The following is a 14,314-nucleotide window of genomic DNA, read 5'->3' on the forward strand; positions in this document are numbered from 1 at the left end:
TTAAATGGGCATCTGAATGATCTGCAAAGATGTGAATTTAGGATTCCAGGACATATGACCAAAACAGATTTAGGGAGGCAGTGTTCCTACTGGTTATAGCAAGGGACTAAGGACGTGTCTACCCTAGAAAGGGCTTTCTGGTATAGCTATACTGACAAACCCTCCTAGTGGAGACACCGTTTATACCAGCAAATGTGCTTTTGCTATGTCACAGCGCGGGTTGGCCCTTGTGAAGGAAGTAGGTCCTGTGCCAGAACAGGTATTCCTGTTTGGCCAATTAAGAGGGTGTGGAAGCACCTTAGGTCTATAAGGGACCAGGAAGAATCAGAGACAGGGAGAGGACCCAGTCAGTTGGAGAGACCTCATGAATCAGAGCTGCCTGAGTGGGAGTTAGGGGTAGGTGAGAGCTACCAAAGACTGTATATTTGGTACCTGGGAGAAAGCTGAAGGCAGCAAGAGGGGTTTGCCAGCTGGCGTCCCCAAACCAGCGAGCCAGGGCTGGAGAGAGCGGAAGTCAGGTGCGGCAGAGGGAGAGCCGAGGCCCAGAGAGGGCTGAAGGTAGGGGAGCAGCAGAGGAGCTTACCTGCAAAGATCTCCAGGACCAGAGAGCTGGACCCAAAAGAATCATGAGAGGACCAGGAAGAGTAAGGGATACTCCCCTGGAAAAGATTATCTCCCAGCAGACAGGCCGTGGGGGTAGTTGCTGGGAAGAGCAGGGTTACAGTAAGAAGGGCTGGTGTGGCTGTCCGGGTACAAGAGGAGGACTGCCGGAGAGTCTGGTCATGGTCAGAGGTGCCAGTGTGTGATATTTGGGGTTGTCATAAATATAAAGGGAAAGCTAACCACCTTTAAATCCCTCCTGGACAGAGGAAAAACCCTTTCACCTGTAAAGGGTTAAGAAGCTAAAGATAACCTCGTTGGCACCTGACCAAAATGACCAATGAGGAAACAAGATACTTTCAAAGCTGGAGAGGGGGGGGAAACAAAGGTTCTCTCTGTCTGTGTTGTTGCTTTTGCTGGGACCAGCGCAGGAATGCAGGTCAGAACTCCTGTAAAAGGCTAATAAGCAGTCTAGTTAGATATGCATTAGATTCTGTTTTGTTTAAATGGCTGATGAAATAAGCTGTGCTGAATGGAATATATATTCCTGTTTTTGTGTCTTTTTGTAACTTAAGATTTTGCCCAGAGGGATTCTCTATGTTTTGAATCTGATTACCCTGTAAGGTATTTACCATCCTGATTTTACAGAGGTGGTTCTTTTACTTTTCTTTAATTAAAATTCTTCTGTTAAGAACCTGATTGCTTTTTCATTTGTTCTTAGAATCCAAGGGTTTGGGTCTGTGTTCACCTATGCAAATTGGTGAGGATTTTTATCAAGCCTTCCCCAGGAAAGGGGGTGTAGGACTTGGGGGGATTTTGGGGGGAAAGACGTTTCCAAGTGGACTCTTTCCCGGTTATATTTGTTAGACGCTTGGTGGTGGCAGCAATAAAGTCCAGGGACAAAAGGAAAAATAGTTTGTACCTTGGGGAAGTTTTAGCCTAAGCTGGTAAAAATAAGCTTAGGGGGTTTTTCATGCAGGTCCCCACATCTGTACCCTAGAGTTCAGAGTGGGGAAGGAACCTTGACAGGGTTGTTGTGGGATGAAGACGTCAGGTGATATAAATTACTATTTATATGGGGTGAGAAAAATAGTATATGTATATTCTCACTGTCCGCCCTTAGTATATTCTCTTGCTGGAGATGTCAGGATATCTATCGGTTGTGATACATTGAGAGTTAATGCTGTAAGAAGTTGCTTACTAACTAGTCTTCCTTTCAGTAATGGATACGTTTAGCGAAGTTACCAGACAACTTGCCTGTCCATTTACCAAAGTGCTTGTAGTTCCCATTTCAAGGTTGGGAGCAACAATTATAAATATTGAAAAGTTAATCCATTGTCCAATTTTTTTATTATATTAAGACAATTTTTTAAAAAAAATCTCTGCAGAAGGTTTCTTAGGAAATTCTTATTTAACTTGGTGAAATGACATAATCACTGAGGTCAGCAGAATGAATTCTGGACCCCAAAGTCTTACTCAGCAGTATTATTCAGATAATTTTGGAAGTAGGTGTCCTGTATGATAAACGTAAGGTTTCTGGAGCATACCAGTGGATCAAACTCCTTTTTAATAAGAACTAGCTGTACATGCTGCTAACCTTTTCTACCTGTCCACAGATCTGGTCGCTGGGGGATTGGAATCTATGTCATTTAAGCTGTTTTTCCCTCAGTATTCACAACCGCCAAAAAATGTTCATACCCTTCCCTCCAAAACTAAAAATTAGGTATGTGCCATTTACTGATGTGTTTCCTCCAGTACACCCCTGTGATACAGTTCTTAGTAACACGTCAATTTACAATTACACTCATTTGAAAAATGGCTGTAATATTTTGGATCCAGTTTTTAAAGGCAGAAGCTGAAGTGTTGGTTCCAAAATAAGGTGCATGTGCACCCATAGGAGGTATTTACTCAGCATTTGACCATAATGCAGTATTGCCAACCCAAAGCATTCCAAAATCAGGCCTCCCCACATCGCAAAATTGGCTTAATTATGAGATTTAAAATATATTAAAAATGTTGGTATTTTTTATTTGCTTTTTGATTTCTGAGCCTTTAGGGTGCACTCAAGTCATATTCTCATGCATTTCTCTGCACCAGGAGAGCTAGAAACATACTCTTTTTTTAGATGAAAGCTGCAATAATTATGTGACTCCAGCGCTGGGGCTTTAAGAAAATTAACAAATATCACGAGACTCATGATAAAATCACAAGCGTTGGAAACCCTGATGCTGTTTAGTCAATATTTTAAGAAGGCGCTTTCACAGAAATGTCCTCCCTTAATTTTCCATAAAACCCGTATATGTGCACATGTGTGTGCGGTCTCACGCCCACAGAGAGAAAGGGGTGATGTTCTGGGAAATCTGTTCTTTTTGTATATCCATTTAAAGTACAAATATGTTTTCTTAAAACCATAGCCGAGGAGGAGAGGTATCAGCACTTAGAACCAAACTTCTTTTAAGTGCATTTGCTGGAAATATTTGTACTTTGCTCCTGGGTGGCGGATTCTGAGCATACTGATTTTACTGCAGAGTGTTTAATTTACAAAATCTGAAATAGGGGTAACAGGGGCTCTGTAAGAGGGCGGTAAAGTATGAAACCAAACCCAATTCATCACCACGGGTGGTGAAAAGTATGAATGGTGAAAAGTAAATGATTAAAACTTTTAGTTAATATTAATAACACAGCTGTGTTTTAATATATGATATTTAACTTATTGCTCCCCTAAATGACCCACAGAAACAACATGGGTGGACGTTACTTTTGCAAACAAAGGGGACACTTGAATTTTTTAGTTGTCTTTTAACAAATGATTAGCACATATTAACTAACACCGTTGTAAATTCTAGTATAGCTACTACACAGATGTTTGTACCAGGAGACAAATGTGCGTTGCTGATTGCTCGGCACAAATTTTTGTTGCTGTAGACTACAGTAAAGATTGACTAGTAACAAATGGTTTTGTACTGTCTACACCAGAATTTATAATTGCATTAGTTAACATATATTAATTAACGTGATTAAAGCACAACTAAAAATTCAGATGTAAACATACTCCATTGGAGAAACTCATCTAGAAAAAAACATTGTTAGGTGACAAAGAACATATAATAAAGGCCTGGCCAATATCCATTCCCACAGCTAGCAGATCTGGAAAAGAGTAAAATTTCAAGATCCTTTATGGTGGCCCCAACGTTGATCCCCTGTAGCAAAATCAACAAAGGCGGTTTAAGAACAGTTGACTGTACACAATAATATTGCTGCTAAAATTTGTGTTAAAAAATGTCTGAGGACAAATAAAATTTGTGTGTGTGAGTCATGTAATATGTGTAATGTTTGACCTTCCTGCATGATTCCCTATGCAGGATATTCCCAGTGAGGAACTGGAAGTTCTGCCAGGCAGAAGTTTCAGCATCCCTGGAAATCTTACTTAATTGGTGGGGAGGGGATTTGGGGATTGGCTTTTCCACACACCAAAAGAGGAGGGAGGGGGAGGAAAGGCAGCCTTCCTGCTTGTGAAGATACATTTGGTTCTGTTTTCAAAGTTAAGTGATGCAGTGCTATCTGCCTCATTCTGCAGAGAGCCTGAAACAGTAGCTCTGAGAAATCTGTGCTGTCCCATTCATCTCAGTGAGATGTTAGTCTGAAATCGAGAGATGATTACATGTCAACATTAACTATTTCACTACTGAGTAGAAATATCCAGCTAATGTACTTATCCCACTGTTCAATGTCTTATGCCTTCTCGTGTCCCAAAGGCTCCAGTCGTCTCTCACCTAGCTGCCAAAACCTCTAGCTTTCCCCCTTGATAATTTCTGCAGCGCAGTTGTGCATTGTCAGTAAAATATTTGTGGCATATCCCAAACCGAAAATGTGGAAACAATGCAAAATAAATGAAATTTGATATAAAAATCATTATACAGGGGATGTTGCAATGATTGCAGTATTTATTTTCATTTTCAGTAACACATTAAATTGCCAGGGCTAGCAATACGCTGTCTTTCCTAGGCCTCTGTTGGAGGAAAAGTTGAAATATTCAGCTTGTCAGGTGATCTGATGGGCTGGGTATAAGAACCTGCAATGGTTTAGTTTCAGATATTCAGTAAACTAGCATTGCTTAATGACAGAGGAAATTAAGCTCGAATCCAGAGTAAAAGCTATGCAGCAAAATCATAGCACTGACAAAGAGAAGAAAAGCTCTTAATGAATTTGGATTTTGTTATGTTCTTTAGGTTAGTTATTGCATGCATAGAAAATAATCCTAAACCAGTCTCCAATCATATACTTTGATGGGATTACCTATAGCAGAGCAGATCTTGAAACAACCAGCGTGTTTAGGAATGAGCTGGAGGGAGCAGGGAAAAATGTTTACAAGCAAAAGTGGGTGCCACAAGATCCGATGATGATATTCATCCCTAATGCAGACATACCTGAACAAAGTATGCTACAGCAATGAAAGCAGACGTTCATTTTCATGTATCGTCTGGGGGAAACATTCCTAGAAGAAGAGATGTTGATAAGACCGTAGCTGCAGAGACCCATATATTTACTTGGTAATATATATCTCAAAGTTTTCAATTTAGCCTCAGTAATGGGAGGGAAGATGCCAAATAAGAAAGCACTATTGCTTATAATCACAGTTCTGCTCACGTTGTCAGTGTGATCTCAGTGAATTAGTGAATTTTCTCTGTGGTAACAGCCTTATTAATTTCTAACCCTTGTGGCAAAAAACCCATTAATTATGTGTTGGAGTTAGGATTTCTTTTTGGGTTTCCAATTAAACCCACAGTGATAACCAGTTATATGGGCCATATAATCATACAATCTGCTCATTATTTTATTTTTTGGGGGGAAAAAATCTTTCAAGTACTAAAAAAAAATACAGGAACATGTGCAAGTTACATACCAAACAGTTCCTTCCCACCTCACCCAACTTGCAAAATAAAGGCCAGGCAAGTAAACTCAACTAAATACAATTGAACCTCACTGATTTGCACCAGTACCTAGGAGGTACTTTATGAATGACTGAACTTTACAGATTAACAAGTCAGTGAACAAATGCAACAAAAACTCGTTTCATTTCTTTGACAAGTGAACTGTGGTTTAGGCCTAATTATTTATGATTGTGCTTCATAGGATACTAGTATGTAGCAATGTGATCTATCCATTCCTAGCGCACCCACCCTTGTAGCACTTGGGCACTATTCAGGAAATGTTTTGTAGTATATGTGATAAAGTAAATAGATTCTTGGTAGTAAAAAAAAAATACTAGGTAGAGTATTCTTCCATTAAGGCCCTGTCTATACAAGCAGTTCGTCTTTTGAACTAATGTATTTATGCCAGTGCAAACCCCAAGTGTAGATAGGCTGCACCAGGTTTGCAGTACTGAAGTTTACCCCAATAGGTTATCAGGGTAAGTTACACTAGTAAGTGCCCCGTTTTGTACTGGGATGGTTTGTCACCCTTAGGAAAGGAAGGATATGGTCTGTCCAGTGGTTGGGGTAATACTCCAGGACTTGAAAGACACACGTTCAAAACCTTAATCTGTCACAGACTTCCTGTGTGACAGTGGGAAAGTCACTTAATCACTGTAAATCAGTTCCCTACCTGTAAAGAAGGGTAATAGCACTTCCCTAACTCATAGGGTTGTTGTGAGGCTAAGTGCACTCAGTGATGGGGACTATTTAAGTATCAAAGATAGGGGTTTATATCAGCACAGTTACAGTGCTGCAACTTTCCCTAGTTTACACTGATCTTAGATTTCACTGAGGATGGGGAGGGACAGCTAATGAACACATAAACCCACACTTCACACACACACGTCACCTGAGTCTGGATTAGGAAGCAGTAGTGAGAATAAAGATCTAAAAATCTTCAGAGTTTTGTACAAGATCCTTTGGCTCCATATAGTATGGACTCAGTAGAATGTTCTGTTACACAATTTCTGGATATGATCTTCTGGGATATTGCTCCATGTATCTTGTTTTATATTACACCGTTCTGTTATTTGTCGGCTCTTCTTGTGACATTTTCATTGTGTGGTCCAAATTCTCAGCCTGCATAAACTGGCAGCACCCCATAGACTTCAACGATGCTGTGCCAGTTTACACCAGCAAAGAATTTGGACTTATGTGTGGAGGCCGCCACACAGCTCAGGACATAAATAGGTATATATGCCTATTTTTAAAAAAAAATAGAGGAACACTGCTAGGCTTTATGTTTTCTTATGAATTGTTTTATTTCTCTTAGAGATAACACATCACATTACTAAAACTGAAGGCATTTTTTAAAATCAAATCAATTTTATTCTTATGCTGGCTTTTCACTTTTTTTCCTTTCATTCAGTTCGATCCTTCAAGGTGCTGAGCACCAGCAAAGCACTTAAGCGTGTGTTTATCTGTATGCATTTGGCTGGTCCTACTGCGGTCAATGGAGCTATTCATGTGTTTAACATTAAGCATGTAGCTTAGTGCTTAGCTTGACTGAAATCCTGTTGCTCAGTCTCTTGCAGGATCGAGCCTAGTAGGAGACAATTCTGGCCCAGCTGACAGTGATGTTATTTAATGGCCCATGCATTTGGTCATTTAATAAGATATGTGGTAGTAGCTATTGGTTGGGTGGAAAAGGTCTGACTGGATTATACATCTCTAGAATCCATGTTCTCTGATTTCTTTATTGATGTTAATATCAGGGCTTGGTGCTGGGCCTGCCATATCATGTATAATTTTTTACCGTCTTGTTTTCCTGTCAGGAAAGTGTTTACCTTTTGGATTGTTCATGCTGCTGCATTATGGAGTCTTAAACAACAGGACATTTCTGATCTTCCACAGTTTTCTCCCTAAGCGCTTTGAGTATATAGATTTATGTTCATATTTAAAGTAATGCATGTGAGGGTTTTAACCCATGTAACTGTTATGGGCTCTGTTATGTATCTGCTTTAGGGTCGACCCTATCCCATATGACACTCCAAAACCAACGGGCCACACGCGATTTGTCTGCGTCTCAGACACACACTCCAGAACAGATGGCATCCAGATGCCTTATGGGGACATCCTTCTCCACACAGGCGATTTCACCGAGCTGGGACTGCCCTCCGAGGTTAAGAAGTTTAATGACTGGTTAGGTAAGGAATTATTGCATTTTGGTGACCCCAATTAACCTTTTCTGTACAAGTGTCACTCACTGCTTTCTAATTGAATTAAAGCACTTGGAGACCCCACCTCCACAACCCCTGCTTCAGTTGTTCTTGTGTGATGTGCTCTGTCTAATATGATTGTGTTAATTAAAGATGAATTGAGATATTTTGCTTTATCACTGCATTATCTTGGGGTAGGGACCTCTGTCATTCCAAGGCAAGGGTACAGGAGCTATGCGGCAGCTCTGAGTGTACACTGTTATGGTGAGACCGGATGTGTGCACACAGTATGTCCCACTGGCAGCTGGCATTTCTGTAGCTCTGGGTCTGCAACCAAAAAACCCCTTTTCCCACCATTGGGAGGGGCAGCTTCAAAGGGATTGTACTAGGCAGTATGTGGTTGTGGTTACTGAATTGAGTGCACCTTTTAGATAAAGGAGGGCTGGCATTTTAACCCTTTGACTGCTGACTTCTGCTATGCTCTGGAATCTCCCAGATGGAAGCACCTATTGCACTGGTGAATTTGCCAAGTGTGTCCTAGTGGTCAGTTGATGCTGGTGGGTCATTAAGAGGATGACAGCAGCTCCGCAAGAATTGCGCAGGTTGCAGCAAGTAGGTTATGCTCAGGAGAATGGATTTTTCCATGTGCCAGGCATCATTGTTACACATGATATCATGAGGCAAGTTATGTATTGTCACTGTTTGCACTAGGGGTATTAAAGACGCTAGGATGGCCCAACAGAGCAAGCACGTCTTCCAAAATCTCTTCCTTCTCAAAATAAATCTGCAGCAGTATATAAAAACTTTTAAAAGCGTTGCTGAGTCATTGCATTGTGCCCCAGTCATTGCACTCTCTCTCAGCTGCTGCTGTATGATGACCATGTCGCTAAAGGCCTTTAATAACATCATTGGAATAAATCCCATTGGATTCTCTTGGCTGGCCCTTAGGGAGATGAGAGGACTTTTTTTTTTGGTTCATAAAAAAAACCCAAAAGTGCTTCCCTTCCACATCCTTTGCCTTTCTCACCCTCCTCCTTGCGTTTCCTCTCTGTGACTTGTGCATTTATATATATTCTTACTCTCTTTCCCCCACTTGCTTTCAATGTCTCATAGTCCCTTGTCTTATTTTAAGAATACTTGCCCCTCCTCTGGCTGTTGTATACTGGATACAATGGCTCCTAGTATCCCTCACCGCCATCATGCTGTAATTATGCCTCACCAGCTTTATGATTAGAAAGTCCTAGTGTATTCAAATGGTTCAAAACACATCCCTTTCTGCAACCGTGTTAGTACAGGGTCAGAATGTGACAGGAGCTTATGTGGGTGTATAGGAGGAGAAGCATACAAAGAGCCATCTTTCACACCTTTTGTGCAGCCTCCGCACAGGCCTGTCAAAACTGGAGTCCATATGCACAGACGTGTGCAGACACTCCTGGGGATACATGGTTTCAAAAGAGATTGAATATGCTCCCCCCCAGAATGAGCCAGTCCCACTAGGGAAGTAGGCAGCACTATTGTTAAAGATGGCTCAGTCTTCAGACCCCTTCTGTGGCAGGCTGCTACTGGAAGGATTTGCTGTCCTGAGCCCACAGACCCAAGTACCCACTATGGATGGAGCTCAGTGTAGCGTCTAAATACTGGGTCATTACTCCAAAATACCATAGTAGTATCTTGATAAGGACAGTGCTGAGCTACAGCACTTTACTTGAAGATGCCAATCTGCGCTGCAGGAAGCCAGCACAAGTAAATATTTTCATTGTTCCATATTGAATTTTATATATCAGAGATACCCCTTTATTTAACAACCAATTATTATGATTTGATTTCATCACATAAGCCTCTGGTGTCTGTGCTTACTATATGCGTGCAGGAGTTACATGAATAGTACCTTTATTCATATTGCTCTGTGGTTAATATTAATTACATGAGTTATCATTCATTGAATAGATACTCCAATATTTATTTAAGGGATTTCTTTGTGTGTGTATACCACACACACACAGGGCTGGCAGAGGTTGGTGTGGCATGTATGTCTAATAGGCCAGATTCTGTAGTCTTAGGCAGTGAGAGCACCATATGATTTGCCCTTGCACTTCTATATTTCTCTCGCATGTCTTAAGGCGATCTCTATTGTATTTCATTCTGGTTTTGATTGTCCATAGAGTCCACCTGTAACTTCATACACAAAACAATACCTGCCATTCTGTTTGCATATTAGAATGAGGCTGCAAATGATTTTTTCCCCACCATATAATGGTTGCAGTTATTCTTAGCTTTCTTTTAGGTGATCTGTTGTCTTGAGTTCTGTTCATACCTCACAGTGATGAAATTCCCCTACTCTCCTTGGGACGTGCCTGTACACTCCCCTTTATTTACACAACGCATAGAGGAACTGAATGGCCCTGTGGAAGAAGGTGGGGGAAGGACTGGGCAACACATCTCTCCTGCCTAGTGTGTAGCCATCTCTCCCCTCTGTGGCTACTGTGAAAAATGTCATCACCATGAAACCATGGAGAAAGGCCATGCCCTGAGCACTGCCCAGCCTGCCCCTCTCCATCTCTATAGAGAGCATCCACGAAGGTGGTTGTATAGCATGAGATGGTGATGGGGGGTGTGTGTGCATACCATATGGGTGGCACTCCTCCATTACATGCCCTGCCTGTGTGGATCTGTTGCTATTTGCTCTTCTCCTCTCCCGAAATTAGAGCATTGTGACTTTAGGCAAGTCACTTGGGGCCAGAACTTTAAAGGCATTTAAGCACTTAACTCTGAATGGCTTTAGTGGGAGTTAGGCATCTAACTTCTTTAGTTGATCTGAGCCTCAGTTTGCTAGCTGTAAAATGGGGATAATAACACTGCCCTATCTCATAAGAGTGTTGTAAGGAGAAATATATTTAAAATAGTGAGATGCTCAGATAGTGTAGTAATGGGGGCATAGAAATATCAACATATGTTAGAGATGAGAAAATCATCTTCTGTATCCTATTCTTAAGATTTGTTCTCACTTCTGCTCACTGGTATTCCTTTTGTCTCTCATTCTGTCTTAGCTGTTCATCCCATCCTGTTGGTTAGGGCCTGTTCCCAAAACCTTTCTGCACACAGAATTCCCAACAAAGGCTATGAGTGTATCGCAGAAAAGGTGGGGTTTTGTACAGCAGAATAGCTAACGCAGGTTAGTGATTCTGCTGTAAAATCCTGGTGTGAAACCAGCCACCTGTAGTTTTCAATGCAAGGTAGCTAGGTCAGGTCAATACTGTACTCTCACCTGTGGATGACCTGGTGTAATTTACCTCACAGTAAAACTACAGGGCCTTGCTCCACTAGGATTTTAGAGGGATTGCTAATGTACATTGGTTATCCCATTGTAAAAACACACCCTTTTGGCAGAAAAGACAAAGCCAAAGTCAAGAAATTAATATCCTACCCCACTTTTTCTTGATTAAGAGTTTTGTATGCAGGACTGAGTCCTTCGTTTTGCCTTATGACTCTTAATTCTTTGTACACCTGAAATGTCTGCTGAACTCAGTGGGGGTTTTGGCTGCATAAAGTATTTAGGTTTGTGTCTGTCTATCTGCATCATTCATATATGCAGTGTTGTTGCAGCTGTGTTGGTCCCAGGATATTAGGGAGACAAGTTGGGTGAGGTAGTATCTTTTATTTGACCAGTTTCTGTTGGTGAGAGTGAGAGAAGCTTTCAAGTCTACACAGAGCTCTTCTTCGGGTTCTCTCACCAACCGAAATTGGGCCAATATAACAGTGTTTCTCAACGACTGGTCCATGGACCAGTGCTGGTCCCTGAGATCTCCCTGACACAGTTTAGGAAGGCAGCAAGCTAGTCCCTGGTATCAAAAAGGTTGAGAAATACTGCAATAGAAGATATTATCTCTTCCACCTTGTTTCATTAATGTCAGCTCTTCTTCTTCTGCCTGTTGTGTTTTTCAGCCTTGGTACACCATTCATCAAACCCTGTCTTCCACATCATGTCTTCTCCTCCCTATAGTTAGGTAGTCTTATAGCATAACTTTTGCTAATTCTTATGCTTTTTTCCCTTGACTGATAAATTTTCATTATTGGTTTTGCATGAAACTCTTCTGGGCTTGTGCACTGAATAGCCTCTGTGGTCACTTAGTGATTACACATGCCAGCTGAGGTAATTTATTCACTTTGTTTTGGTGTGAACATGTCCCATGGGTCTTGTAACTGCTGTAATCACTTGACCTTAGTGGCTGTTAAATGCTTTAAACACAGTTATTTTAAATTTATAATTGTTTTCATTAAAAATCCCTTATAGTAACTTAACTGACTTTGCAGTAAACAGCATTATATGCTGGGGAAGAATTAAGATATTATGCTATGGCTAATATACTTCTTTCCAAATATACTTAGTATATTATTATATCACAATGCACATTTTCCCCTTCCCTTCACATTGAGTCATATATGGAAAATTAAAAAGATGAATATGTAATTATAGCATAGTTGGTGATATACAGTATGTCCTTTCCCATGTACTGGGAAGTGACTGAATAAGTCACAAATGCAAAAGTAAAGGGAAAGCAAAGCTGAATTTACGTAATATATATCTGTAATGACTTGAAGGTATATTTATAGTGTCAGATAGGGCCTGATCTTGCAAACCCTTGCTCACATGAGTAGTCTGCATCAATTTCAATAGTACTTTTCATGACTGAGGTACTGTTTACAGGATCTGTTTCTACACCAGCTGAAGTTTTTCAACCACTTTTTTTTTTTAATTGCTACTACTATTTATTGCCTGAAATGCTTGTTCTGTTCTTACTTAGGCAAAACTCCCCCATGGGAAGTGCAGGATTCGATGAGTTGGGCTGTTTTATGGTCTGTGGCAACAGTGATTTCAATCTGGAATAGCTCCTGTGAAGTTGATGGAGTTACCACAAAAATACATCACCATAACTGAAAATAAAAAATTTGACTCATTGTTTCTGAAATGTTTGGGAGGGGCAAAGTGATTCTTTCATGCTCTCCTTTCATCTTTTATGTACATTGCCAATAATGTTCCTCTTAGGGTACATCTACACTGCACGCTGCTGGTGGCAGTGTGTAGGGTATGTGTAGCTACATGCTTCAATGGAAAGCAACTGCATCAACACTGAGCCCTGGTCTACACTAGGACTTTAGGTCGAATTTAGCAGCGTTAAATCGATGTAAACCTGCACCCGTCCACACGATGAAGCCCTTTATTTCGACTTAAAGGGCTCTTAAAATCGATTTCCTTACTCCACCCCTGACAAGTGGATTAGCGCTTAAATCGGCCTTGCCGGGTCGAATTTGGGGTACTGTGGACACAATTCGATGGTATTGGCCTCCGGGACCTGTCCCAGAGTGCTCCATTGTGACCGCTCTGGACAGCACTCTCAACTCAGATGCACTGGCCAGGTAGACAGGAAAAGAACCGCGAACTTTTGAATCTCATTTCCTGTTTGGCCAGCGTGGCAAGCTGCAGGTGACCATGCAGAGCTCATCAGCAGAGGTGACCATGATGGAGTCCCAGAATCGCAAAAGAGCTCCAGCATGGACCGAACGGGAGGTATGGGATCTGATCGCTGTATGGGGAGAGGAATCCGTGCTATCAGAACTCCGTTCCAGTTTTCGAAATGCCAAAACCTTTGTCAAAATCTCCCAGGGCATGAAGGACAGAGGCCATAACAGGGATCCGAAGCAGTGCTGCGTGAAACTTAAGGAGCTGAGGCAAGCCTACCAGAAAACCAGAGAGGCGAACGGCCGCTCCGGGTCAGAGCCCCAAACATGCCGCTTCTATGATGAGCTGCATGCCATTTTAGGGGGTTCAGCCACCACTACCCCAGCTGTGTTGTTTGACTCCTTCAATGGAGATGGAGGCAACACAGAAGCAGGTTTTGGGGACGAAGAAGATGATGATGATGATGATGAGATTGTAGATAGCTCACAGCAAGCAAGCGGAGAAACCGGTTTTCCCGACAGCCAGGAACTGTTTCTCACCCTGGACCTGGAGCCAGTACCCCCCGAACTCACCCAAGGCTGCCTCCTGGACCCGGCAGGTGGAGAAAGGACCTCTGGTGAGTGTACCTTTTAAAATACTATATATGGTTTAAAAGCAAGCATGTGAAAGGATTAATTTGCCCTGGCATTCGCGGCTCTCCTGGATGTACTCCCAAAGCCTTTGCAAAAGGTTTCTGGGGAGGGCAGCCTTATTGCGTTCTCCATGGTAGGACACTTTACCACTCTAGGCCAGTAACACGTACTCGGGAATCATTGTACAACAAAGCATTGCAGTGTATGTTTGTTGGCGTTCAAACAATATCCGTTCTTTATCTCTCTGTGTTATCCTCAAGAGAGTGAGATATCATTCATGGTCACCTGGTTGAAATAGGGTGCTTTTCTTCAGGGGACACTCAGAGGAGCCCGTTCCTGCTGGGCTGTTTGCCTGTGGCTGAACAGAAATGTTCCCTGCTGTTAGCCACGGGGAGCGGGGAGGGTTGAGGGGGTAGCCACGCGGCGGAGGGAGGCAAAATGCGACCTTGTAACGAAAGCACATGTGCTATGTATGTAATGTTGACAGCAAGG

The 14,314-nt window shown here is 41.9% G+C and overlaps 1 protein-coding gene across 1 annotated transcript in view; it reads left to right on the plus strand.

Annotated features, from left to right (window-relative positions):
- MPPED2 (metallophosphoesterase domain containing 2) overlaps positions 1 to 14,314 on the plus strand; it is a 124,391-nt gene that overhangs the window by 34,982 nt on the left and 75,095 nt on the right. Inside the window, exon 2 of the mRNA XM_077820128.1 lies at positions 7,539 to 7,720. Within this exon, the coding sequence (XP_077676254.1) occupies positions 7,539 to 7,720 (182 nt within the window). The remainder of the gene's footprint in view (positions 1 to 7,538; positions 7,721 to 14,314) is intronic.

The sequence above is a fragment of the Eretmochelys imbricata genome, chromosome 6 (genome assembly GCF_965152235.1).
Source record: "Eretmochelys imbricata isolate rEreImb1 chromosome 6, rEreImb1.hap1, whole genome shotgun sequence".
Classification (NCBI taxonomy): domain Eukaryota; kingdom Metazoa; phylum Chordata; order Testudines; family Cheloniidae; genus Eretmochelys; species Eretmochelys imbricata.